General features: G+C 46.3%; 1 protein-coding gene across 2 annotated transcripts in view; it reads left to right on the forward strand.

The window, feature by feature from the left end:
- The window catches only part of LMO1 (LIM domain only 1), a 61,148-nt gene extending 53,924 nt beyond the window's left edge, over window positions 1-7,224 (forward strand). For both annotated transcript variants that reach the window (XM_051620925.1, XM_051620924.1), the window contains exons 3-4: window positions 1,856-1,981; window positions 6,779-7,224. In XM_051620925.1, coding sequence (XP_051476885.1) covers window positions 1,856-1,981; window positions 6,779-6,884 — 232 coding nt within the window. In that variant the 3' untranslated portion in view covers window positions 6,885-7,224. The remainder of the gene's footprint in view (window positions 1-1,855; window positions 1,982-6,778) is intronic.
- The last annotated feature ends 18,310 nt before the right edge of the window (window positions 7,225-25,534 follow it).

Consider the following 25,534-nt stretch of genomic DNA (forward strand, 5'->3'; position numbering starts at 1 on the left):
ATGGCTTGATTTGCGAGTAGGTGTTGAACGAGAGCCAGGGCATTGCAGGGTGGAGACCTGTATGCTTTTCAGTCCCACATTTTTTCAGTCTCGTCTGCTGGCATTAGGCAGCCAAGCACCATGCTCGGCTTCCTCTCCTGCCTGCTTGTGGGAGCAGGAGCAAGCTGGAGTCAATTTGAAGGGAGAAAGGGGCTGTCCCGTTAGTGATCACATCGTCTGAGTTTGCCCATGCAAACTGTATAGCTGGTATTTTACTCTCCCTTTCAGACCTCATACAATAGAGTCATAGGGGAATAAATTTTTGTACTCCCTTTGTGATTTTTCTGTGCTGCAGAAGTGTTTCTGTTTAGTTTGCATCTTTTAACTTTCAGTGAAAACATGATGCTGTTTGTTCATAGGAAGTCTTGATGTTTTCCAGCCAGGCCTAATGAAAGAACACTGATACCACTTCTAACGAAAAATAAGAGTAGGCTTTTTTTTTTGTAGCTGAAGAGCAAGCTGACTTTGGTAGCACAGTGCTGTGTCAGGGTGGGAGAGCTGTGTGCAGGTTTCTATAACATTGCTGGGTGGTTTAATTCGCAATTACTGGCCAGTAATAATTAGTATTGATTAGCTTGGCAAATTGCAGATTTAGAAATTGGTTATAGATTTTCCTGATGCTTCTCGTCTGTGTGCTGTGGAATCAGCCAGAACCAATGGCTTGAAACAAACTGTGAGCCCAAATCTGTCTGTGGGCAGCGGCACGTTGTACACGCAGAGCTTAATAGTTAGCAGGAACTGTACATCTTGAGGCTCATCACCCCAAGAATACTATCTTCATCATCTCCTAAGCGAAGAAACTAACCGCATGTGTGTTGATCACAGTCTCAGGTGAATCTTGGTTTTGTGGGCCTGTTGATTCATGCCCTGGCTGGGTTGGTGTGGCTTTGTCGTGGCAGGGGCGTGCTGCCCCTGGTGTGCGCAGAGGTCTGCAGGGACATCTTGGAGAAGGGGATGGAAGTAAGGATGCTGCAGTCTTGGTTGAGTCCCCCGGCAGGAGCTGTATCAGCAGCAGACATCTGGGGAGACAGATAGTGAAAGCCAAGATGAAAATGGCAACGCTTCCAGTGCTGAGGGGCTGTCCTGAAGGACTGAGGAGCTGAAGTGGAACGGCTGAGCATGCTGTTCAGGCCTTGGTGTAAGGGCTTAGCTGGCTCCCAGGAGGGATGTGGAGGGAGGAAGAGAGGGGCAGAGACAAGGAGGAGGGCTTGCTCTCCAAGGTGCCTTGCAAAATGCTTGCAATGTACCAATTGTGAAAGAAATGGCCTGGGTTTTGTTTGTTTGTTTGTTTGTTTGTTTGTTTTGTTTTCATTTTAAATAGTAGGTAAGAGAAGTTCTTCCTCAGCTATATTACAGCATTGCCTGCCAGGGTTGGCAAAGTTTGCAGGTCTGTGTCTTGCTGTGAGAGGCTGCCAGCCTATTCCTCCATTAGATTGTGGCCAAGCACAGACAGGGCAAGCACACGTGGAGCGGGACAGGTGGCTCCAAGGACCCACCCCACTGCTGCAGAGAGGCAGATAGTTTTTGACTGAAATTTTGTGAGCCCCAAAATAGTGCTCTAAGTGTTTAATGCTTTTCTCCATTAGACAGCAAATTAGCCCTAGGCTGGCAAACCAAATGAAGTTTCATCTCGACAATTGGAGCCTGCTCACCAGGCAGTTTTATCCCAAGTTCCCGCATGCTGGTTGGTCAGCGAAATGGAGACTGCAACTTCTATTTATTGGTGCAATACAGTATTTGATACTGCTAATTACACTTAATTAGTCCTTCCACCATTTAATTAAAATGGCTTCTAATGATTGTGCTTCTTTGGCAGGCTCTTTGGTACCACCGGGAATTGTGCTGCCTGCAGTAAACTGATCCCTGCCTTTGAGATGGTGATGAGGGCCAGAGATAATGTTTACCATTTGGACTGCTTTGCCTGTCAGCTCTGCAACCAGCGGTGAGGACACAGTTATTATACACACAAACACAAAACTAATTTATACCTTTGCCTGCAAAATAGGGGAAACATTTGATCTACACTACTTGTCTGGGGCTCACAGCCTGCTGGTGTGGCTTGGGCTGGTTTATTAGGCTGACCTGGGTGATGTATCTGTAGCCCCTTTACTGCAAATCCCCTTGGAGATGGTGGGAGTTGGGGGGGTAGGGGGGCAAGTGGGACATACAGACAGCACAGCTGCTGCTGAATAAAACAAACCACTTAGAGTCCTTTCAGGATCTACCCCCTTTGCAGAACACAGACAATGGAGAATGGACCTCCTCTGGGAAACTGATGTTGTTTTGCTTAAGTCAGGTTTGTGACAAGCTCAAAACTGATGGCAAAGAAGAAGGAGAAAGAGAAGGGGCAGGAAGAAGACCCTAGATAAGCCCTAGTACGAAGTTCCTGCACACTAGGAACAAGTCCCTTTAGTTGTTGTGTAATTAATAGGGGATCATGGTGGTGTAATTTCGAGTAGGGTTTGTGTATTTCTGCTGGGTTTTACCAAGTGGAAAATGCATGTCAAGGAGGATAATGAAGGATCATGCACAAAGTTTTCACTTGGGCTACCTGTAACTAGCTGAATATGGGAGGGCTGAGAAAAATCTTCCCAGCACCCAGTTTGTTGGTGGCTGTAGGCAGAATGGAAGCCCACAGAGCCAATGCGATACAGTGTCACCTTCTGATGCATCCTTCTCCAAGACAGGCCTGAAAGTAATTGTTGTTCTCACAGCTTGTTTAGTTGGGCTGTAGTGACTGCCCAGAGCCCAAAGGCTGTGCTGGGGTGCATGTTCTGGACTTGTGGACTTGTTTTTCCTAGAGATGAAACTAGTAAGCAATGCTTCAACCCACATTGAGAGAGGGTGATGGGAAAGAGATGACAAAACTTGTGGGAAGATGGAGAACCTAGTTCTGTAAAAGCCCGACTTAAAAATTCATCCCTCTCTTGCCATAAAACAAAAGTCACAGTGGGATGTCTAAAGGAGTAGCCATACTTGGTGAGTGTGTGGATGCAAACCCCTGCCACCTTTCTCGCTAAACTTAGGAGACCGTGCAAACTGGGGCCTGGCTCTCCTTCCATGCCCTCCAGCAGTGGCTGAGTTCATGGGGACGAATGGGTTTGCAGCTGTCTGGTGCCAGAGAGGGCAAGAGGAGAAGCGGGGGAGCAGTTTGTAGCTCAGGTGGCTTTACTCGGTCGTGTTATTGAAGGCAGGGGAGGTGTTTGGTCGAGGTAGAAAACTGCTGTTCATACCGGCAGCACCGCCGGGGCGGTGGCAGCTCCGCGGCGGCAGTGACATCTAGTGGCTCCGGCTTTGGGCTCCTTCCCGGAAGCCATGCTCAATCTTTTCAGTTGTCCAGCCTTGCTTCCCCGTTCTTGGATATGCTCCTGCAACAGCCGTGATTCCCCATCAGCAGCCTGTGGCTGTTTGCAGCGCTGATAGGTCCCATCCCTGAGAAGGGCTGTCCTCACACAGCAGAAATTGCTGGTTGTCTGTGGGGTTTGTCTCCGGACTTGGAAGCGTTGCAGGGTGCTGACAGGCTCAGCCTTCAGGCTCAGCTTTCTCTGGGCTGGGGATGAAGGCCAGGAGGAGAGGGATGCTCCCAAAGTCTACACCTACTCTAGGGCTACAGCACCTCGAGTGTCCGATCTGGCAGAGACAAGTCAGGGCTCTGGGCTGCACAGGCAGGAGTGCTGGGTTGGCCTTGCAGTCCGTACGATCAGTATTCGTCATCAAACCCCTACTTTTCCCTGGCTTCTGTCATGGAAAAGCCCAGTAAGGCCTAGTTTTTATTTTCAGACATTTCTTTTACATTTCCCCCTTTATTACAAAGGCTCCCAAGCACCTCTCTCCCTGTCTTCCCTCTGTGACTGCTCATGCTGTTACTGCATCCAGTGCAAAGCACGGGCCTCCTCTGCCCTTAAAATAACCTCCACGTGCTGTCGCTGCCTGGCAGGAAAGCACAGGTAATCCCCCCGGTCTGGCAGAGTCACGCTTTGATGGATGAGGGATTTGCCCAGTTTGAGGGGAGCTGAATGTTTCTGAAAGATAGGCTGAGGAGACAGAATAGAGCTAAGTGTAGCTTGTTAGTTTTGAAGACTACAAACTTCTATGACTTATCCTCTAGAGATTTTGGCCCGAAGGGGCAGAATGGAAGTGCTCCTGTAACAGACGACATTGAAAGCTGTACTGAGAACAGGGAGTTCAAGTAACCCTAAATTCAAAATTTCACAGGTAGATGCCAACACTAGTTCTGAATTGGAAACCCTACCTCTTTCTTCAGCTATGAAAAAATTTTGTTATGAAGACCTTTCTCTAGTGCTCTTCCAGCTTACTTGCCCTGCTGTAGCTAGACTGTGCCTGTGTAGTGTGTTATCCATCAGAGCAAAACCTAATATTTTTACCAAGTGTGCAGTGTTTTTATTAACTTCATTCTCCAAAATAAAAAACAGATTTGCATCAAGTTCTGCAATGCTTCAGCCTACCATGTTTTCATAAGGTCAACAGGACTTGTCACAATCCTGAACAAAAGTTGGTCACTGCTGTAACTGACTAATAGATCAGTATTACAGGGCTTTCAGCAAGTCCAGCTGCCTGCATTGCCATTATCTAAAATGTGGCTTTTCTTGCAAGAAAATCACTCTGTAGAAATGGCAGGACAGGTTCAGAGCCTGTTTCTCACTGCTGCCAGCTGAAACTCAAGCAAGCAGATGGGCTCTGCAACAGACCTGCTCCAAGCGTGGGGGCTGGCATTGCAGTCCCACATCTTGCTCTTCAGAGAGCTGCAGGCTGGGACACGTGAAACTGAGTTTGAAGATGCCCTGTTAAGTCCTCTGTCTCTAGTTACAATACACCATCTGAAGAGATACCAGTTTACTGCTGGGTTTGCAGGACTAGCAGGGAGAAAGAAACAGTCACCTTTCCCATGAATCAAGCCCTTCTCCCAAAACTTCACAGGGTCTCAGGGTAGCCATACTGTACATTTTAGTTTCCATGTGCTCATACACATCCCGTTTGGCTCCTCTAGACCCAAAGCAAGTCTGGCAAGAGACAGTTGTTGATGATGCTGGTGGTAAGAGTAATTTTTGCATTTCTCTTCCTGGAGATTTACATTGTACTTAAAGTAGGGATAAGTAGCAAAACATAGGCAGCTGTGTTTGTTATTTACAGTGAGTAAACCTACAGCTGAAGGAGGCAGTGTTAAGGAGAGTGTGTGCAGTACAGGTTTTAGCATAAAAGCTGTTAATTTAAATTTAGATTAATTTTTAGCTTTTTAATACACAATAAACGGTTGAATTTCCGACCAACTAAAGCATGTGCCATAGAGGGAAGAAGATGGAGGGTCTTCAGTGGAATCATGTAAAGTTAGAACCAATGCCCAATTCTCTCTGGACAGATTTGGCAAATTCTTCAGCTTATTTGCTGGTGTCCAGTTGGAGAAAACTTGTGCCCATGTCAGACCTAAAGAGGAGCTTTAAAAATATCAGTGCTTTCTGTATGGCAGAGAGATTTCAGTTTTATGGAGATGCTCTGCCTGCAGATGCCTGAGTTACAAATCCAGAAAGAATTTTAGACAAGAATAAGACAATGTCCCTGCCAAAGCTCTGCCTGGGAGCATAGGAAATGGATATTTGAGGTCTGCTATGTCTCCTGAGGATGGGGTTATCTCCACTGATCTTCCTTCAAAGCCCAGTAAATATTCAGCCTCACCAGACGGTGGTACCTACCCGTTCTTCTGGGTTCAGAGCTGCCTTTCAGAGTAGTGGCTGTGCTGCCTCTCTGCTTTTAGCACCTGGGGCAGAATTAAAACTTGGCACTTGGGACAGGGAAGCACAGCCCTGTACTCATCTCTGTCATTGCCCCACTAGTGTGGGGGGATGGACAAAAAAACAGCCCTTGAATTGGTTGCAAAGAGCATTATTTGTTGTCTTAAGAAATAAAGCTTAGCTTCTGATTCTTGAGCAAGCAGGCAGGGTGGAAAAAAGCTATTGGCTGTCAATTCACACCTCTCAGATCTTATATGTGGAACTTTTTTGACCTTAATGGTCAAATAAAATTGTTAAATATCACAAACCTCTCTGTCAACTTCAATACAAACAGAACAATTTACATGGTATATAGAGAGCAGTGCCCTTCGCTCAATGAAGATAAAGGTTAGGAGTCCAGCCAGCAGGAAATTTCTATTTATTGTTCCACACTGTACACAAGGGGGTGAGGAAGGACTTAATAGCTAGTCCTTGCCTGGAAATTAGTGTAAATACTGCTGCACCTGAGAGAACCATGAAGATGTGGATACCAGCAGAAACTCCAAATAGTCTCTGTGTGATATCAGCCATTTGATTTCCTGGTTGTAGAGCTGACACCTCTTGTCTGCTGCAGGAACAAATCCCTTCACTGCTCCAATCCTCCAGCCTCTGGCGTGGGACCTGGCAGAGACTGGGACCTGCTCCCCTAGCTGCTTCATACAACCATGACCTGGAAGCTAAGTGCCAGGAAAGGGAATTAGATGCTCTTTAAGGTCCCTTCCAACTCAAACCATTCTATGAACCTATGATTCTCTGAGTGCAAAATGCCAGGGCATGTGCAGGCATGGGGAGCTGGGGGAGAAGCACGTGGGCTTTCCTGGGGTCCCACATCACCAGCAGAGCCAGAAATTAAACTCTGGTCCACAGAGTCACCTGCACACCCCAGCTGCTTCAGATGCCCCCTGTTCCAACCTCTGTTCCTACTTTACCCATTAATTCTTTTTATCTTCCAGATTCTGTGTGGGAGACAAATTTTTCCTGAAGAACAACATGATCTTGTGTCAGATGGACTATGAGGAAGGGCAGCTGAATGGGAGCTTTGAGTCCCAGGTTCAATAACAAACCCTGCTTTGCTGAAGCACTGTGGGATGGGCGCTTGGCCGCGCGAGCAGCGAGGGTGCCTGTCAGCTTGCCTGAAATATTTTTTTAATTCTTGGTCCAGAGAGGACTATATACATTGTAGTACTTTTCCCCCCAACACAAAGCAGTTACAATTTTAGATGTACAGTTGTGCCTGCTTAGCTGAGCACTGCATTGCCTGTATGTTTGTGAGTTTTTGGGGTCTGGGGGAGGGCTCTGTACAGTCTGTTTTCTGTATATAAACTGGAACATTTATTTTATGAAAAATGTAATGCAATTTTATTACTGGTGTGAATTAAAAATTATGAATGTTTCCTGGTCATCTTAGCTGTGGTTTGTTTCCTGTGTGGTGAAAGCTTGTGTTTCCCTGTGCTTGATGTTGAGCAGACTGCTAGAGATACATAGACAGATCCCCGGAAGTTGCATGAATAAAAACAAAAGCAGGAGTTCACACACACAAACTGGGGGAAGAAATGCTGCTGCAGAGTTGGACCTCTCTACTTGAACTGTGCAGAGACTTGTCTCCAAAAACCTGCTGTGCAGTGCACCAGGAAGGATGAAGCAAGCTGCAGGTGGGTGATGGCTGAGAACTGGTGGCATTGCTGGCCGGGTCCCACCAAGGCTGCTGTGCAGGGCTGAGTTGGTGTCTTGCTTTTCACCTCTATGAATTTAGATACAGTAATGCCATGGCCAGGAGCACTTGTTGGCTGGCTGATACGGTGTCTCCAGACTGGGCTGTGAGGAACAGGCTCCCTCCCACCCTGCCAACACGTGACCAGGCATTGATCAGAATATTCATTTCAAGGCTTTGATAGGCAGTGGGGTTTTCCTGTGGGGCATTTCTTGTCCAGGTCTGAGCTGCTGTGAGAGCTGATGTCAGGGTTCATTCAAACTTGTCCCTTTCTGCAGCCCTTCTGCTCACCCTGTGCCAGCTGCTTTGACCTGCCACCTCATGAAAGCTTTTGGACTTGAAGCATCTCCAGTAGAAAAGTTCTGAACTGTGTTCCTGCTGCAATGCTTTCTGCAATGGTTTTCAAGGTTATGTAATTCATGTGCAACCCACTGGACTGTACCAAACACATTTCTTTGTACTGTGAGTGTCACTTTAATACAGTGCACCAGTAACTTTAAAGGATGGCTGCAATTCTATTTATTTTGTCTTCTTGCTTTTTCATAGATTTACATCACTTTCCTCTAATAAATAGACACAGAGTATATTTTTTCTGAAGTGACTGAATCAGTTACTGGTCCTGGGTCATGTGTGTGGTCTCTGAATTGCAAACACCACATACAGTGCAGCTAGGTGCTACTCTGCCAGTTGCATGAAATTCTTTTATGTACACCTATATTGAATAATGGCTAAGAAGAAGCCATTTGGATGCTTCAGAATATTACCTGTCATCTGAAGCTACCTCAGGCATGTGGCCTGATTGATTTTTCTTCATAAACAGATATTTTGGGTTGGGAGACTTATTATAAAATGTGTGAGCCCATCCCCTTTTACTCCTGTAGAAATGGAAGAGCAATTAAAAAGCCACCTATAGCTACCTATGGCATCCAAGTGCCAGTTGGGGTGAGAGGTTGTCTTTTGCAAAACTGTAGAGTTGATGCTCTTTTTGTAGAGGCTATTGCAGGCAGCCACACTGCTGCTACTGAAGGAGCAGCTTGTTGCCCAAAAGTTTTGACTCCTTGTGCTGCCAGCCTGCTGCTCCTTCTGCCCGTGCTCCAGAGTGATAGGTACCTGCCTGCCACTGGGGTTTGCTGTAATTGAACACACACTGGCAGCCTGAAGGTGCTGTCCCATGGTGAGGAAGGGAGCAGGATAAGCAAAGCAAACCAAGACCCCTCAGCAAAAAAGCTGGGAGGAGTTATTCAGATTTAGTTCAGGTTCTTAAAGAGAGTTTTGGTGCCAGTTTAAAAACCAAAAAAACTCCTTTGGTGAATGGTGCTTAAACCTTCTAAAAAGCAATTTTCTTGGCTTAGGTGGTCTCCTTTCTTCAGAGGAAAGGGAGGAAAAAAGTAACTTTTCAGAGCTGTTTGAGTAATGTCTCCAGAGCTGCTACATCTCATACATGCTGGGAAAGCCACAGAAATGTCACCCCAGAGGCAGGAGCTTGCTGAAGGAGAGGGCTGCTTGTGTGGGAAATCCCCATCTACCATTGGATGACTAAAAATGGACCTTGTTGGTGTGAGCCATGTCTTGCTGCGTATGTGAGTCTCCACATTGGCTCTGCAGGGGAGGTGGGCATGTCTGGATGCATCTGGGGATAGGAGTGGTTTGGTGGGGTGTTTTGGAAGTGTGGCAATGCAACAGGCTGAGTCAGCAAACACCAGCAGAACGATGAAGCAGAAGACTGCCCAGAAACTTAAAGAAGAAAAAAAAAGGGTGGTGGACTCCTAAATGGGACAAAACCCAGTAAATTGAAACAGCTATGGTAAAGTCTAGTCTCAGTATCTGCCATCTACCTGGTGCTGGTATAGGGGAAGCTTGGTAGCTCATGTGAGAGCAGGAGCACACAGAGGTCCAGGGGTCACAGGGAGTGTTACCAGAACAACATGGGTCTCCTTCTGGGGAGGGACAAATATCAGGGTGGTATAGGAGGACGGACAACCCCCATAAAGAGCACCTCCACCTCCAGGACAAGGCAGGAACTGAGCCCTGCATGCCCCAGCTGCAGCACAGAGGCAGATTGAGCCTGACCAGCACCACAAAGGAATGACTTCCCTTTCCCTTCTCACCCTACACACTAAATGTGAGGTCCAGCAGGGTGGTTAGTTACACCTTGAATGTAACTCACATGTGATGGCACTTTGGGCATCTCATTGCCTCCTGGCACTTCTCCTTGCTGTGAAAGGCAGGCGGGGGCTTAATTTTTTATTTGTCACCATGGCTGCAGAGCTGATACCTTACACCTAACGAGGAACTTAATGATGTTTCATGCAAAAGCCTTGGCTGGTGGGTGGGAGAGGCACAGCTTCTTGCTGTCGAATGGGGTGTAACATATGACCAACTATCATATATTTTTTTAAAAAAACCCAAATAAACAAGGGAGAAACTGTGCAGACTCTGTATCTTCTTTTTCTTGTCTGTGGACAAGGCCCACCTGTCACAGCCCCTGTCCTGGAGAGCACTGGAAGTGTGATCTCTTTAAAAATAAAAATCCCAGGAGGACAATGCAGTCATGAATTTTTGCCTGAATGCTGCAAATTTGCTTAATAGAAACAAGTGCTGGAGTGCAGACCTGCTGTTGAATAATCACTTCCACTCTACAGAGCAGAGCATGGAAACCTTTTGATGGTGTTATAGTCATCACTTGGCATAAATATTCATTCAAGGAATCAGAGCAGAGTAAATGGCATTTTAGACTCTAATAATTTAGTATTAGCAGATAGCCTTTTTACTGCTAAAGATAAGCACTGCTTAATCAGTTTAGTGACCACTGGCATACAGTGTGACATTTAAACTTGTGCCTTCGTTCCTGCATTGAGGACACAGGGGCCAGTGACCCCTCTGCCCAAGTCTCCACCACCCCCAAAGTCATCCCAGCCACTGCCAGCTGCCAAGCACACACAACTGGCTGTAGCTTCTGAATTGTCTGCTGTTTGCCTCCTTATCTTAGATCAAAGTGGTATTTGGAGTTCATACTACAAACATTAAGATCTAGGATATTTTCTGTATCTTTTTTTAGTCAGGACTAATGGCTGATCACAACACAGTCTGATTTTGAGATTAAAAACAAGCCAGTATTTAAAGGCGATCAAGATCTCAGACTGCTTCTCCATTCATCTTTAATGCTGGTGTAATTGCTGCACAGATTCTGGCTCTTCCTCCAGTCTTCTTTTTTTTTTTTTTTTTTTTTTTTTTTTGGTGCATGCTTCTGTCTTTCAGAGGGATGTTCTACTTCCCTGAGCAGCATTAGCACTATTGAGCACTCTGCTATCGACAATTCAGCTCACCCGATTTCATATCTTGCCAAACAAGTTAATCTAATATTAACAGTGGTTTGTTACCTCATTGTTAGCTTAATTTACTTTACAAGAAATGCTATATTTGCATTCCATCCCTCTGTCATTGGCTTGTGAGCCGTGCTTCCCGATGCCAAGAAGGGATGGCTCGCACAGCTTTGCACAAAGTCTCGGTGTGGCGTTGCCATCCGGAGGAGGGGGCCACCACCCCAACCAGGCATGTTTGCTAATTGGCCAGGAGGGATGTGGGGAATTGGAAGGAGGATCTTGAAAGCCATAGAGCAGGTCCTGGAAATGCAATATTCAGAACAGTACAAATACCGCTGCTGCTCTTCCAGTAATACAGCTGAGTCGTAGACAGTAGTTTTCCCTGGTGGCAAACATATACAGTAAATGTGTTTAGTATGAAAATCAGCAGACATAAGGGCACAGTGGCAGACGTCTGCAACACCAACAGGTTTCTCAGGCTTTTAGGGGGTGCTCCCATTCCAGGACTCACTGAGGTCTTTTCGCCATCCTGGAGGGGGGACCCTGTGCCTTGCATCAAAATTGCTGGGCAGGTGGTGTGTGAGTTGGGCACAGGCTTCAGGGCCAGCCTCAGTTTGCACTGTTTCGTCTAGGTATCTCAGCTTACACGAACCAAATGACTCCGTCTGTCTGTCTGCCTCACTCTGGTTTTAATAGCAAAACTCTGAAGGATGCCAAGGATGATTCTGGCCAGGCTGAGACACCTGGCAGGGCAGCTGCTTTGTGATGCTGAAGAAGGTTTCTAGTGAAGGTCTGAGAGAAAGCAAGGCTGAGGGAGGAGGAACAGTGGCTGGGAGCAGAGGTTGGTGCTTGAGAAGCAGCAGGAGCTGGAGGTGCATAGAAGCAGGGGAACAGCTGTGGATGGAAGTACAAAATATTGGTAGATTATTGAGAACAATTGGAGGGCAAGTACCCAAATCAGAGATCAGTTTTGCCACAAAAGCACTCTGAGACATCACAGAAGTAGTATAAACATTAGTATCAGTGTAAATATAAATAATATTAATATAAGTATATTGCACTCACTACAGCCCTGCAGCTTTGAGGCTGGCGTGTGCTCTCCTGGCCCTCCAAGCAACACCTCACTGGACAAGGCTTTGGTCAGAGGGGGCAGTCTGCCAGGGATTATTTAAATTGCTGGTGCAAGATTTGCCATTTCTTGTCCATCATCCCACCTGACAGCCAACCCTCCCTCCACCTCAGGTGTGAAAATTCACTCTCCCAGGGCCTCTGTGTGAGCAACTGAGCCCCAAAGCCAGGAAATCCTGCACCGGTGCTGGATCTGTTCCCACCACTGCCTGGAGCACCGTTAGCTCAACGTGCAAGGACAAATGTTGCAAGCAGGCAAACAGGTTGGATGTTGGAAAGGGATCATGCACCAGACCCAGGTACACACACAGACATCCTCTCTAAGCCATGGGCAATTTTTCCCCTCCAGATGGCAGAGGGATCTTGGTGGTGGCTCAGCTGGGTGAGCGGCTTTGGCTGTGCTGTAAAATGAAGGTGCTCTGGCAAAGGGAGACACCACAACCCAAGTCTGTGACCTGGGCTCAAGTTTATCCTTGGGAGACTTGAATGGTTGGGCTTGTGGAAACTCGTGGCCCATTGGAATGGCTCCCTGGCCACATCAGAGTTTCTCCACAAGCCCTGCTGGACCCAGTGTGACCCTTTCTGCTTGGCCAGGGGGGCAGGAGGAGTGGGTGGAGCCCCCAGGCACTGGAGAGGTGCTGCCAAAGCTTTGCAGCCAGCCCTGCTGTGACTGCCCGGCTCAGTCCACAAGCAACAAGTTGTTGGGCTGCTCCTTTTGTTTCTTGCCACTGCAAAATACACCTAGCTCACACCTTATCACTAAGCTCTGCCAAAGCAAGACCAATCAGGCAGACCAGTCCTCCCCGTGTAGGCTCAGGAGGCCAGTGCTGGGAAAGCAGCAGCAGATGGAGCTTGCTGCTGCTTTTAGCCCTCATTGGTAATACTGCTGGAAAAAAATGTTCCTAATGCAACCTGAGCATTTATGGGCAATGTTACTAAGAAAATTACCTTGGGAATAGCTTTATTATTATTAAATAAAATCAAGTATTTACTTAAAGATCTTGACATCCCTGTAGAAACAATAGAAAACTGTGGGTTTATTTAACTAAAACCTTGTTGTTCAAAGGTAGCCTTTCACTCCAGGGCTTATCCTGTGGATTCGCATGCAGCCTGGCAGCAGGTGCCTGCTTGTAGTGGCAAGGAAAGCACCAGTTCCCTCAGGTCTGCCTCACCCTCTGCAGCTCATCTGGCTTTCTACACCCCTCGGAAGGTTTCCCTGTGCACTTTGCCATAAGTGTCTATCCCAGCGTAGCAGAGGACTGACCTTGTCCACAGCAGGCTGCTGGGGCAGAGGACATGTACAGTTGTGCTGCAGCATCCCAGTGCATCCGGGCACATGTGCAAATCATGCCAGTCACAGAGACCATGCCACAGTTACCAACAGTCTTTAAGAATGGCTTTTCAATAATCTATTATTTAACATAAGTAACCCCTTTAATGATCAATGCGCAGGTTCTCACTCTAACAGTGCCACTACAATATTGAAAGTTAATTAATGCAGAAGGGGGAACTTTTGTTTGTTTTTGGTTTGGTTTGCTAAAAAAAGTAAATCTTTGTCAGAATTTTTTTTTGGTAGCTATTCTCTCCTAAATTCTTGCCAAACACAGTCCAGAGATGCAGTGAAGCACCTTGTCTCAGTAGCACACATGGTGCAGTGCCAGGAGCCTTGAGCAACTGAGGTGATGCCCTCTCTTCTGCCTGATGCACAGGAGGAGGAAAGGTGTCCAAGAAGTCCCAGTGGGAACACAAGGGTTCAGGACACAACATCCTCCAGAGCTGGTTGTCTTGCCTCTGCACCCCAGAGGAGGCTCTGGGAAATCCCAGCCTTTGGCAAAAAGGAAATGTCAAAGTCACTGCTGAGCCGTGGCCGCACCAGCAAGCCCGGGGGCTTCTGCCCGCCACGCCGCGCTGCGTCCCCGCACGCCAGTGGGGAGCAGCAGCCTCATAAAGAATTGCTTAGTGTAATGGCAATGTTGTAAAACATGAATATTTAGTGCAGGCCTAATAGTTGTTTATTCGTACTTAAATGTCAGCTGGTAAAAAACATATTTAAAAGACTCCATGCCTGTGAAGCACAAGCCACAGGAGAAGACAAGTGGCAAAGGCAGCTCCGAAAAGTCACACCAGTTCTTGCTGTGCTGAAGCCCACGGCTGGGGTGGCACACAATGACACATTCTCTGACTGTGCCATGTCCCAGCTCCCTGGGGACCAAAACTGCAGGAGCCTGCACTCAACAGGACTAACTCTCACCAACAGAGGGTTTTGCACTTGTGCTGGGGCTAAATTTGGCCAAAACCATGCTAGTTCTTCTGATGTGCCTGTGCAACCCATGCAGCCAGGCAGTGGGGACACCAGTGGGGCAGGCTGGAGGGACTGTGCACCCCCAGCACAGGCTATGGGGCTCGAGCATTTTGCAGGACAGGGCTGTTGTGATGGTGGATGTGGAGATGCATCCCCAGGTGCAGGCAGGGAGAGGTGGGAGTGCCAGCCTGCCTGCCACCAGCCCACTGCCCCCCTGCTCATGCTCACTAGTGGAAATGTTCAACACTTGGGAAGGGGAAAAAAAAAAAACCTAAACCAAAACAGGGAGAAATAAATTATCAGTAAAGTAAAGCAACACAAATTTATGAAGGACATTTTTTTTTTTTTTTGCTGTCAGCACACACAAAGAAGCAAAAATTGGAAGCTTTTGAGGAAAAGAAATGCGTCTGAACTTCTAAGCAAATGAGAAAGCACTGAAAAGCCCTGCATTGCTGAGCTCCTCTGAGGTAACTTCTGCGCTCGGAGAGAATATTTCAGAAGACATTTTACTCTTTAGAAGATGCCAAAAATGCAAGACTTGGCACTTTAACAAAACAGAAAAAGGAAAACACATAATCTTCTTTACTAGTAAGTCTTTGAGCCCAGGATCACATTGTTGCCATATAATAAAAAGGGATGTTATGCAGCAATTTGGGCAGTTAAGAATTCTGTGCATACTCAAAATCATGACATTTCAAGGACAATAAAGTTGGCTGGCTCGTGGCCATTGCCCATATGAAGAGAAAACAAAAAAATGGATTGTCAGTTGGTTATTCATACTGTGTTACAAAACAAGGCTCCCAACAGGCAAACACTCTTTATTGCTTGTGTTTTTTGCTCCAGAAATATATATTTTTAATTAAAAAAGTTCTCACAGCATTCATCTTACAAATGTTAACCCCTTAAAAGACAATTCTGACATACTTTGCCGCTGGCTTTTCCACTTTATAAATGTTCTACAGACAAGGAGAAAATCAGAAGGAAAAATTTATTTCTCACATGGCACGAGTTGTGTGCTTCTTTATGGGAAAAAAAAAGAATCAAGGCATTGAAGACAACTTTTATGCTATTAATCATGTGGGTTGCTTTGATTTTTGGGTTGTCTGACTTGAAATAACACCTAGGGAGTCATTTTCCATAAAAAAAAAAAAAACATTAAATCCATGAGCATGTACCACCAAGTGGTGCTCCCAAATCCACAGCCAGATTTGAAGGTGGCCCCAGTTTTGGGAGGGGCTATAGTGTGAAGCTGGTGGCACCAGCATGCTGGGGAGGGGGAAGGGTCAGCTCCTGCTCAGCCAGGGCTGGTGGCTGGACACAGCCCAAAAAGAGGAAGGGCACACACCCTGGGTACAGCTTTATTTTGTCTTGTGGCTGTATAATGCCACTGTATCATGACCTGCTGGGTCATACAGGCTCCCTGGTTGCTGTATTGTTACTACAGCAGGTCCTTGTGCACAAATGATGGGATTTTTTTTGTTTTACAGATGCTTTATGCTGCTGGTCAGTGATGCCACTTGCCTGCGTCACTACCCTTGCTTTCTGGAGACCCTGCTTCCGTGAGTTTAACCAGCAGCTGGAAAAGCCAAGCTCTGAGCCACGTACTGCTTAACTCCACATTTTTATTCTTTCATGGCCCCTTACTCCCATGATTTAATTTCTTCCCAAATAACTTTATTCTGCCTTTTAAATAAAGAGTGAGTTTTCTAATAAGTTCTCTTCTTGCAGAGTCACTGTCCTTTATAGAAACAGCTGAAGCGCCATGATTATTACATTGCTGGCTAGAATTATTCATTATGAAATCCTGAAAAACTAATAAACACCTACCTTGAGCTTGATTCAAAACCCTGACTACCCCTCTGTGAGCCTCACTGAAACACTGGTGAAGGTGGAGAACCTACCCCATGTGTGTGGCTACGTGCTCAGCTCTTGCTGGGGCATGCTCTGGTGGTAGCTATGGCACAGATCAGATGGGGTGGGGACAGTCTCCTGGCCAGCCTGGTCATGAGCAGTGCTCTGCAGTGCGACTCACCACGGGCCACTGCCTGACCATCACTTTGGTTTTCACTGCCAGCAGGTGACCAGCTCTATTGGCATGACAGCCCACATGCTCCCAGTCCCCGGTGGGTCTTGTTAACAAGGTTTTATGAACACCAGCAGCACAGCTCACCCTGATGATCCTTGAGCCCTATTTATTAATTTATTTGTAGTGAGGCAGGCAGTCTAGGGAAGTTAAATGGAAGCCTTCCTCACTGGTGGGGGGAAAGGAAGGTTTCTGACATGCTGTTTCCCATAGGCCATTATCCTGTCTCTTTAATTGTCCCCAGCACTTAGGCTGGAACAGCTGCAGGTTGTTTGCAGCAAGATGTTTGTGGCTACAGCTTCTGCAGGAGATGGATGACCTGACCTGGGGAGTGATGCTGGGGGAAACTGGTGAAAACAGGTATGGGAGTGGGACATTTTGGGCTTTTCTGGGCTTTTGTTTGAGCTGAAGAAAATGCAGGACATGTCTGCAGTGGAACAGGGTGAGCCTCATGGTGAGAGAGATGATGGGCATGTGGTATGTGCAGGTGGCATCTAATTCTGACTTCTTGCTAAGAGCTGAAATGATTTCTGAGGAAAGAAATGCCAAATCACCAGTTAAGGCAAATTGCCTTGGTCAAAAGACAAATCTTTTCTGGTTTATAGTTCTCCTTCCCTGAATTGTCAGGCCATCTATCATTTTTTTCACTTCAAAATGTAGCCAGTGGAAAATAGTGCTGGACCCTCCTGGCCACGCTCACCATGGTGTCAAACCTCCCTGTGGTTCCCATGAGCTGTGGTGAGCCCTCCTTGCCTGCCTTGCGCTCTGCAGCCCTGTGGGAGGGAGTGCCACCCCTCTTTAGTCACAGGGCTCCCACAAAACTGCCCCCTCCTGCTAGGGGCACGGGCTGCAGGGCAGAGCCACACACTCAGCCGTGGTCTTGTGCTGGGATTTCCCCCCATCACTTAAATAAGCTTCTCCTTACCACAACTCTGGGGACAGGTTTGGCCAACAAATTTTGGAACTGCTTTTGAGGGAATTGCTTGTTGTTTGTTTGTGGAAATTCACCAGGACAGATCCTGAACTAATGCAAACTAGCTCATGTCCCATCAAGTCACTGTATTGTTCTGATCTTCTGAGTCCTGGGTCAGCTTCCTGCTGTTCTGTAGTAGCTCCTGCTTTCTGTGCTGCCAGTTTCCACTCACCATCTTACTTACTCCTTGCATTTCTTCCTCTCTTCCCAAGTACTTGAACGTCTTTATTTGTGGTGTGATTTGCTCAACCTTCATTTTGTATTTTGATCCACATCAGTCCCTTCCCTGGCTCTGCCTGTATCTGGGGTTGCCTATATTTACCTTGTTTTGATTGCATGTTTTCCAAGAGAAAGTGCAGTGATGCCGTTTTGTGGGTAATTAAATTTGCCTGGGTGTGGTCCAGCCAGCAGGACAACCTGGGCCATGCAGGAGGATATAAACTGCCCAGATTTGCATGCAGAGCCTGTCAGCTGCTGTGAGTAGTTTTGGGATCCTTTTGCATGAGAGAAGCTGTTTAAAAATAAATTGTATTGTATTAGACTAATGGAAGACAATAAATTCAGCTGGCCTTTTAGCTTAAAATTCATCAATGTCTGGAAATGGAAGGGGGAAACGAGCCAGAGGACATTGAGCCACTGGGCAATTAATGGCTGGGAGCTCTGCACTCGCCAGGCTGCTGCGATGCCCAGCTGTGCCACAGAGCTCCGGCAGCGTGAGGACAGCTTGAGCATTAAAAAGGCTTCAAAAATTACCAAAAAAAACCCTCTTTTAAACATCAGTTAATTAGATATCCCGTAATCAAAGCCTCTTCGAAGTTGCATTGCGGAAAAGGATTATTGCAAGATTAAGAAACTTCAAATTATTTAAGCCTTTCAACCCTGATGGCATTAGCTGTCCCCTGCAATATGATGGGGAGAGCCCCTTTGTGGGTGTAATTTCCCCAAGATCAGAACTCATCAGCCCCACACTGATTTTAGCCAGCAGCATGGGACAGGGATTGCAGAATTAAGCCACAAGCTCAAGCAGACTTTCCCTGTGGAGTTTTGAGGAGATACCATACAGAGAGCACAACCTGTCTCCACACAGACCCACAGTGGAGGATAGGGCTCCTGGGACATGTTGCCCTGCCCTGCAGCTCCATCCTGGCAGTGGAGGTACCACCTGGGGTGCACTCATGATGGGGATGATCCACGATCAGTACCCCCAGCTTGAGAAATTGTAGGAAGCAGCACACTGGCTACAAAGTCAGTTTTACTATTATTTTTGGGTCACCAGCTGCCCTGAGCACCAGCATCCTGCTCTCCCATCCCCTCATGTTCCCAGCATATGCTTCCTTTAGTTTTCCACTGTTAACTCACAACAGACAGACCATGGCACTGGGTGGCTCCTGTGTTGCTCCAGGAGAGCATCCCTGTGGTGTGATGGCTGCTTGACACAAAGCCCAGGGCTGTAGCAGAGGCTTCTCACTCCACTTGCATTAAGGTCCAAGACTTTTCCCCTCAGACCCCACATGCAGGTGATATTTCCTTGCCCTGGCACACTTGTGAATTTTGGGTAATTCTGGTAATTTCCACGGAGCAAGGTTTGATTGATACCCACAGATGTGCGAGGAGAGGTGAGTCCAATATGTGGAGATAAAGCAGCTTTTTATTATTACTGCAAATAATTTCTTCAGCAAACACAGCTATTTCTGAGCACCTGGGAAGGGGCTGTGCTTTTTCTGAATCTGCTGGTATCCAGAATTAATGGATTTTGTGGTTTTTGCCTTTTGGTTTGACGGGGTAAGAGTGTGCCACCTAACACAGAAGTCTATGCAGGCAAATCTTCATCAATGACAGAAGAGGAAGACAAAGGCCATCTAAGCAGGGCTTCTGCAACTTCATGTTTAAACTCACTTGAGTGTTTGAGAAAGTGTCCTGGATATATTTACCCAATAATTTTAACTTCATACATTGAACCCACTACAAACTGGTAGTTTTCTTTCACATCTTCAGTGATGGGTAAGAGGAGAGGGAAGCCAAGAATGTAATTTATGGGGGGTAAAGCTGCAGCAATCAGATATTTTGTCCTCTGTAAAGTACTTCTGCCACTTAAGTGCCCACTTACTGAATAGCACTTTCAGTTGATGTCATTTGCTGGCTTTGTGAGCAGCTTTTTTCCAAAAGCTCACTCTGAGGAAAAGCATATTTCCAAAAATGCAAATGTGTATGATCTGGACTCTGCTGTTACGAGTGATGAGTCTCAAGGTCCTGGAAACTCATCTCCTGTATTGCTGGTAATGTGACTGAGCAGCACACCTGAAACCTGCCTCCCTCATACCTCCCAAAATATTGCATTTACAGCAGGAGATAGGGGCCATGGATAAGGTACAGGTTATGAGCAAGCTGCAGGTACAAATACATCATGCTTTGAACTGCTTTTGTTTTCCTCTCATACAGAACTCTGGTGGTGCCCATCTAGACAAAGTTAACTCTGACCATGGATGCCTATCCCATCCCTTATCATGGTCCCAAGGAGGAAACTTGGGCAAATGCTTATTCAGCTGCAAGGCGTAATGGGCAACACCTACTTATATATATGGTGATGGCTGCTACAGCCAGCAAGTAAAGTCAGCCCAGATGTTACTCCCATTAGCAATAGCTCAAACCAATACATTTCTCCCATGGCTGATGATGGGCTGACAAAGGAGAGGGCTCCAAGGCTGTCCACCTGCCACAGCTGCTGGGAAGGGAGATTTGGGATGTTGTCCCCTCAGCATCCTGCTGAGCCTGCCACCCCTCACATCCTCTCTGCCCTGGGTTTTGCAGGGTTTTTTTGCAGAGTCACTCCTGGTGACTTCTCTGTTGTGGGCAAGTCCCCAGCAGTGTGGCTGCTCCACTCCCAGTGGCACAGCAGCTCTCCCAGTCTGTGTGTGCAGTCCAAAACCCATACCCAGGGTATGCTCAGCCCTGTGCAGCAGATAAATCTGTACCTGTGGAGCAGGAAGAAGCATGGGTATTGCTGCTCTGGTAAATCACACTGCTCAGGAGCTCAGTAGATCAACTTTTTAGTCATCCCAGGTCTTTTGAAGGACTCTAGTAGTAGTAGTAATAGGAGGAGTAGGAGTAGTAGTAGGAGTAGTAGTAGTAGTATCCAATTAACTATACAGGTTAATAAGAAATTTTATTTTATACAAAACCAAGAAATTTTTTTTCTCTGCGTCAAGTGACATAAATAGACCTTTTCATGTATAGTTTCAGTGTCCTGGGACTGATTTGTGGATATATATTGCTGCTTAGAAAAACTGTATTTACAGGTGATTGTTTGGGGGACTTCAAATTACCACTACTCATATATATGGATATATAAATAAAAAATGAAGCTTCTCGGGAGATTCTGCATAAACAATTTTCTTGGGAAGAAAAAGGATTCTCAATAATAATAATAAAAAAAAACCACAGCATTTTTTATATCTATGCCACTGCATAAAGTATGGGTAGATTATTTCACTTCTTCATTTCTATTTCAGCATTTCTGTGCCACTTTCTCTAACATTTAATCTTTTTTCTTCTATCATATAAATCCTCTTCCCAAAAGAACCAGCAGGTTTGGGGTCTGGGGACAGCAGGAGCCTTGCCACCTCAGCCCTGCCTGCCTTCTCTGTCTCTGAGAAGAATAGGGATGGGAAAGATTAGCTCTGGCTACCTTAATGAAATATCACTTCAACTCCTAAGTCTCTCTCACAGAAAAATACACACACAGGGAAAGAGGAATACTTTGGGAAGTTGTTTGTGGTTTTATTGCCTTGCTGCTGGGGAAGCCCAGCTGGCAACAGCTCACAGTCACCCTCTGGTGCTGGGAGCTGCTGAGAGTGCCTGCCCACAGCAATCAGGTTTTCTGCCTTTTTTTAAAGCTGGATACCCAAAAGTCACTGTTCACTTGGAAAGGTATTTATATAAAGTTTGTTGGCTCTCCCAGCCTATGGCAGAGCTGTGGCTCACCCCAGCCCAGAGCAAGGGACGTGAGCAGTGTGGTGGGTCTGTGGCAGCAGCTGAGGGCACGTCTAACAACAGCAGACCCACAACAATGCTAGACAAGCACCCAGAGCTGTGCATCCACCCTTGATGCTTTCCCAGCCTCTGACAGTCTGTTTCAGGGGCAGCTGTAAGGGAGAGCCATGTTGTAGTCCTTGAGGGACCTCTTCTGCCATGAGTTTGTCCAGTTGCTTTTTTTTTTTTTTTTTTTTAACTCATACTAACTCTCAGGCATCTGCAACACTTATTCTATGATTTTGTTTTTTCAAATTTATAAGATCATTAAGGCACACTTAGATGACTTAATGTGACCTGAAAGTAGACCATTTAGTAGTAGTTAACACTTCTTGCTCATCAGAAATCAAGTTATTTCTAATTATTTTATTAAAGTTAGCAGCAATATCTGCCTTCAGCTACCCATGTGCTTTTCCAATATAATTAAGGCATTTAAAAAATGAGCACAACTTGCATGGAGGAAACAGGATGTCTATGTAAAAAGAACATGCTTTTAATTGAGATGAGCTGATACATATTCCATTAGCAAACCCTGTCCAGAGAACACTGTCCTCTGGCAGTCAGGTGGGATTTATCAGCCTTGGCACTTGCAGGGTCCCTTGTGCTGCTGCTGTTCTGGGGAGCTGCGAGAGGAGCGGGCGGGATGGGCTGCTGTACATCACCCATCTCCTGGTTGCCAAATGATGATTCAGTTCCACACCGAGATCTATAAAAGTCAGTGGTTTATTACTGTCTGGTATTTCTGTATTAACCACCTCATTATCATCCCAAATGGAGTATAAATCCATGGGTATCCAGTTGCTCAAGCCTGCATGCTAGCGCTCCCCCACTTCGGGCAGTATAAATCTTGGCTCTGGGTAATGGGAAGGAACCTGCAGTTTCCAAGATCAGGAGCAGGTGGCATTTATAAAGGACAAGTTTCCTCTGCTCAGGGACAGGCCAGGCAGCACTCTGTATTTCTCTTGACTGTGTGTCTCTGCTCTTGCAGCCAAGCCACTGGCACAGGTTGCAGCACCACTGGTGTTTCCTGGGGACCCCGTGGGCACGAAGCTGTGCTTGCTGCAGAGATGTGAATCCTGCTCCCATGTGTTTGGGAGCTGTGCTGGTCCCTTGGAGCGTGGTCTGTCTTTGGGGTTTGCTTTTCTCATGGGTGGTGGTGGCTTTGTTTAGCCCTGCCATTGGCAATGGAAGGCCAGCTTCCAAGTGGTTGGGAACCAGTCAGGGCAAGCCCCATGCACTCTGGCCTCAGGAGCACACTGCTGGCCTTGGGCACTCACCATCCTGCTCTTGTGATAGAGGAAGCCTGAAATAAAATATTGAGGCTGGACTAGGCTAGGTTAGATCATGTCAAAAACAGCAGCAAGGAACAGGGACATCTCCAGGATGTCCCCTGAGATGCACGGGGGATTTGCTGTTTTGGAAAATGCTGAAGATGGCCAGTCAACCCCTCCTTGATACACTGAAAGAGTTTTTATGCCAGGTCCATAGTTCACCGTGTGTCAGAGTCAGAAATAATTGCCAGAGGCACATGACCTTCTGAACTTTGCAATGGTCAAGAGAACTCCCTGGGAGCATGTGCCATTAGCAGGAGACAACTGTTTCTGTAGTTCAAGGCTAACAAACGTGCTTTTAAGCATCAGTGAGGAATGCTACTCTAAACAATGAGGTATATTTTTTCTAAAGTAGATCAGGAAAAAAATTCCAATTCTCCCAAAGGCAACAGATGCGTTTATCTCAGTAGGGTGACATGGATGTGCAGCAGCCAGGACACTTGTCCCACAAATGAGTGCTTGTGCATTATTGCTCAGCTGTAAACTTTGTAAGGACAGGTCGGCTTATGCCATCAGGAATTGGGGCAGCTCAGACAGGGGTCATTCAGTCTGCCATCACTGCTTCCTATTTCCCTGCTGTTGGATGTCTTTTCCCACATTTTACTAAACAAATAATTTTTTCCCATCCTGTTTTCATTATGAAACAATGAGTAAATTATTTAACATCTTCAAACTAATTCAACTGAGCCATCTCAAATCTGATGCGACGCCTAAAAAATTATTTTTTACAAAAATCCCTCTCTTCTCAATGAAGTGTGCAGCCTTTCCCTTCAGGCTAGTGCCAGCTCCTGAAAAACTCTGAGCAGGAGCTTGGTTTACTGTCCCCCCAGCTGCTCAGTGTTTGCATTATTGCAATGTGATGCAGTGCAAACTACAGGTGGAGAATAAGACTGTAGGCTGAAGCTGCTGGAATTACAATTACCTGAATCGATGCGATTTTGTTTGTAAATAATGGGCTGAGGCATGTAGCTTTTCTCAAATAACTTTTCTTTTTGTTTGTCTAGTTCATTTAGTGGGAGAAGACCAAACGAATGATGGGGAAAGCAAAATGTTTTTTCATTAAATTTGTTTTATATTTCTGTATAATACAGGACACCTTTTGAGTATCCGCCTCTTTTAAAATGTGCCCGTCACCACTGGCTATTTTTGCTGCAAGTTCCTGTCCAAACCAAAGTGATGAGTTTCCCAGAATTTGAAAAATTGCACCCCTCCTTTGCAAATTACTCTCCTTCAATCTTACACTACCTCTGCTCTTGACACGTGCTAGAGAGGTTGAGGAGTCCTTAAACCTCACTTAATGCTAATACCTGAGTTGCAGAGTTTTCCAGGTTTCTCAGAGGTTGAACACACTTCTTGCCCTCTGCGTGCATGGGTTTTTTTAATTGTTATTATTTGAATCACAATGCTGCTGCTCTTGAGCTGATTCATGCACCCAGGTCAAGTATATTCTAGAGCAAAGTTTCTAAGAAGAGAAAAAATATCAGGATGGATAAATTAGGGACATAATGAAGAGCCTGTTTGATGCTATGCCCAGTGTTGAACCTGCCATAAGAGGGTGTGGCTTTTCTCCTTTTCCTCCTCCAACTCCTCTTCCTCCATGAGCAGCTGAATGCCCCTCATTGCCTTCCCACCAGCACAGGGTCACCCCTCCTTTGCTCCTCGTCACTGAGCACTGTGACATCACATGGTTGCACCAGGGGTTTTGTTCTATGCCTCTTCTTTCCCCCCTTTGGATCTTTTCTCCTCACAGAAGCAACCATTTCTCTTGTTTGGCATATGCTGGGCTGTTGGCTTCAGGCAGGTTTTCCCTCATTAACACCCTTTGAAGATATATTGGTAAAATGTCAGCGTCATATTCCATCATACAATAAGAACTATTAAGTGCACATTGTTATTCCTGGATTCATACCTGCACCATCTCTCTTCTGTCTCTCTGGGAGGCTCATATAAAGATCAAATATGGTATTACGGATGATAGTTAGAGTGAGCAATATTCCTTCCCCTCCTGCTCCTATTTCTTTTTTAAAAAAAACCTGTTTCTACCCCTTCAATGTATCTTTTCCCCATCCTCATTATACCAAGCAAAGGCAACAGGGAAGCTGGCGGCATGGTCCTTCACAGCTTTGTTGGGGTGTGATGTGGGAATTCAAGTGTTGGTGGAATGATTGGTGGTTACGGCTGCCCACGGGTCATTTGGGGAGCCTGGCAGTGGAGAGGCCTGTGGGGCTGCCCCAGTGCCTGCACGGAGGGAGGCGCAGCCGGGGTTCATGTGCAGCAGCTTTTCAGGTCTGAAGCTGGGGTCTGTAGCACCAACTAGCACACAAAGGACCATTACTGCACATCACCTGCTCAGGTTTACCTTTAGCAGAGTAATCTGCTCCACAGGGGCTGGGAATGCTCATGGTTTGGGTCTCTCCTGTTGGCAGCTGCCAGCCGGGTTTTCGTGTAGGGAGGAGGACAATCTTGGTTTCAAGCCTCCAGAAGCTGCCCAACACAGCAAAGCTCTGCATTGCCCTTCTGCAGAACATAACTTTTAATTTGGATTTTGTCCATGGAGAACTGCATCTTCTGCACCACTCCATTGCCTTCCAGAATACCTTGAGCACACTGCCAAAACAGACATCTTGGGAAGCCTACAGGCTTGTTACTAGCAAATGGGAGCACAAACTCAAGCACTCACACACCTATTTGTGTACAGCAGAGGAGGCAGAGGACACACACCCATCATACAAGGAGGCATTAAGAGGCCCTTTGAAATGTACTACCAACATCTTTCAGCTCCACACTTGGCCTTTTTATTTCTATGTAGGATGCTGCAGTGAAATAAAT

This window comes from Apus apus, chromosome 5 (genome assembly GCF_020740795.1).
Source record: "Apus apus isolate bApuApu2 chromosome 5, bApuApu2.pri.cur, whole genome shotgun sequence".
Taxonomy (NCBI): Eukaryota; Metazoa; Chordata; class Aves; order Apodiformes; family Apodidae; genus Apus; species Apus apus.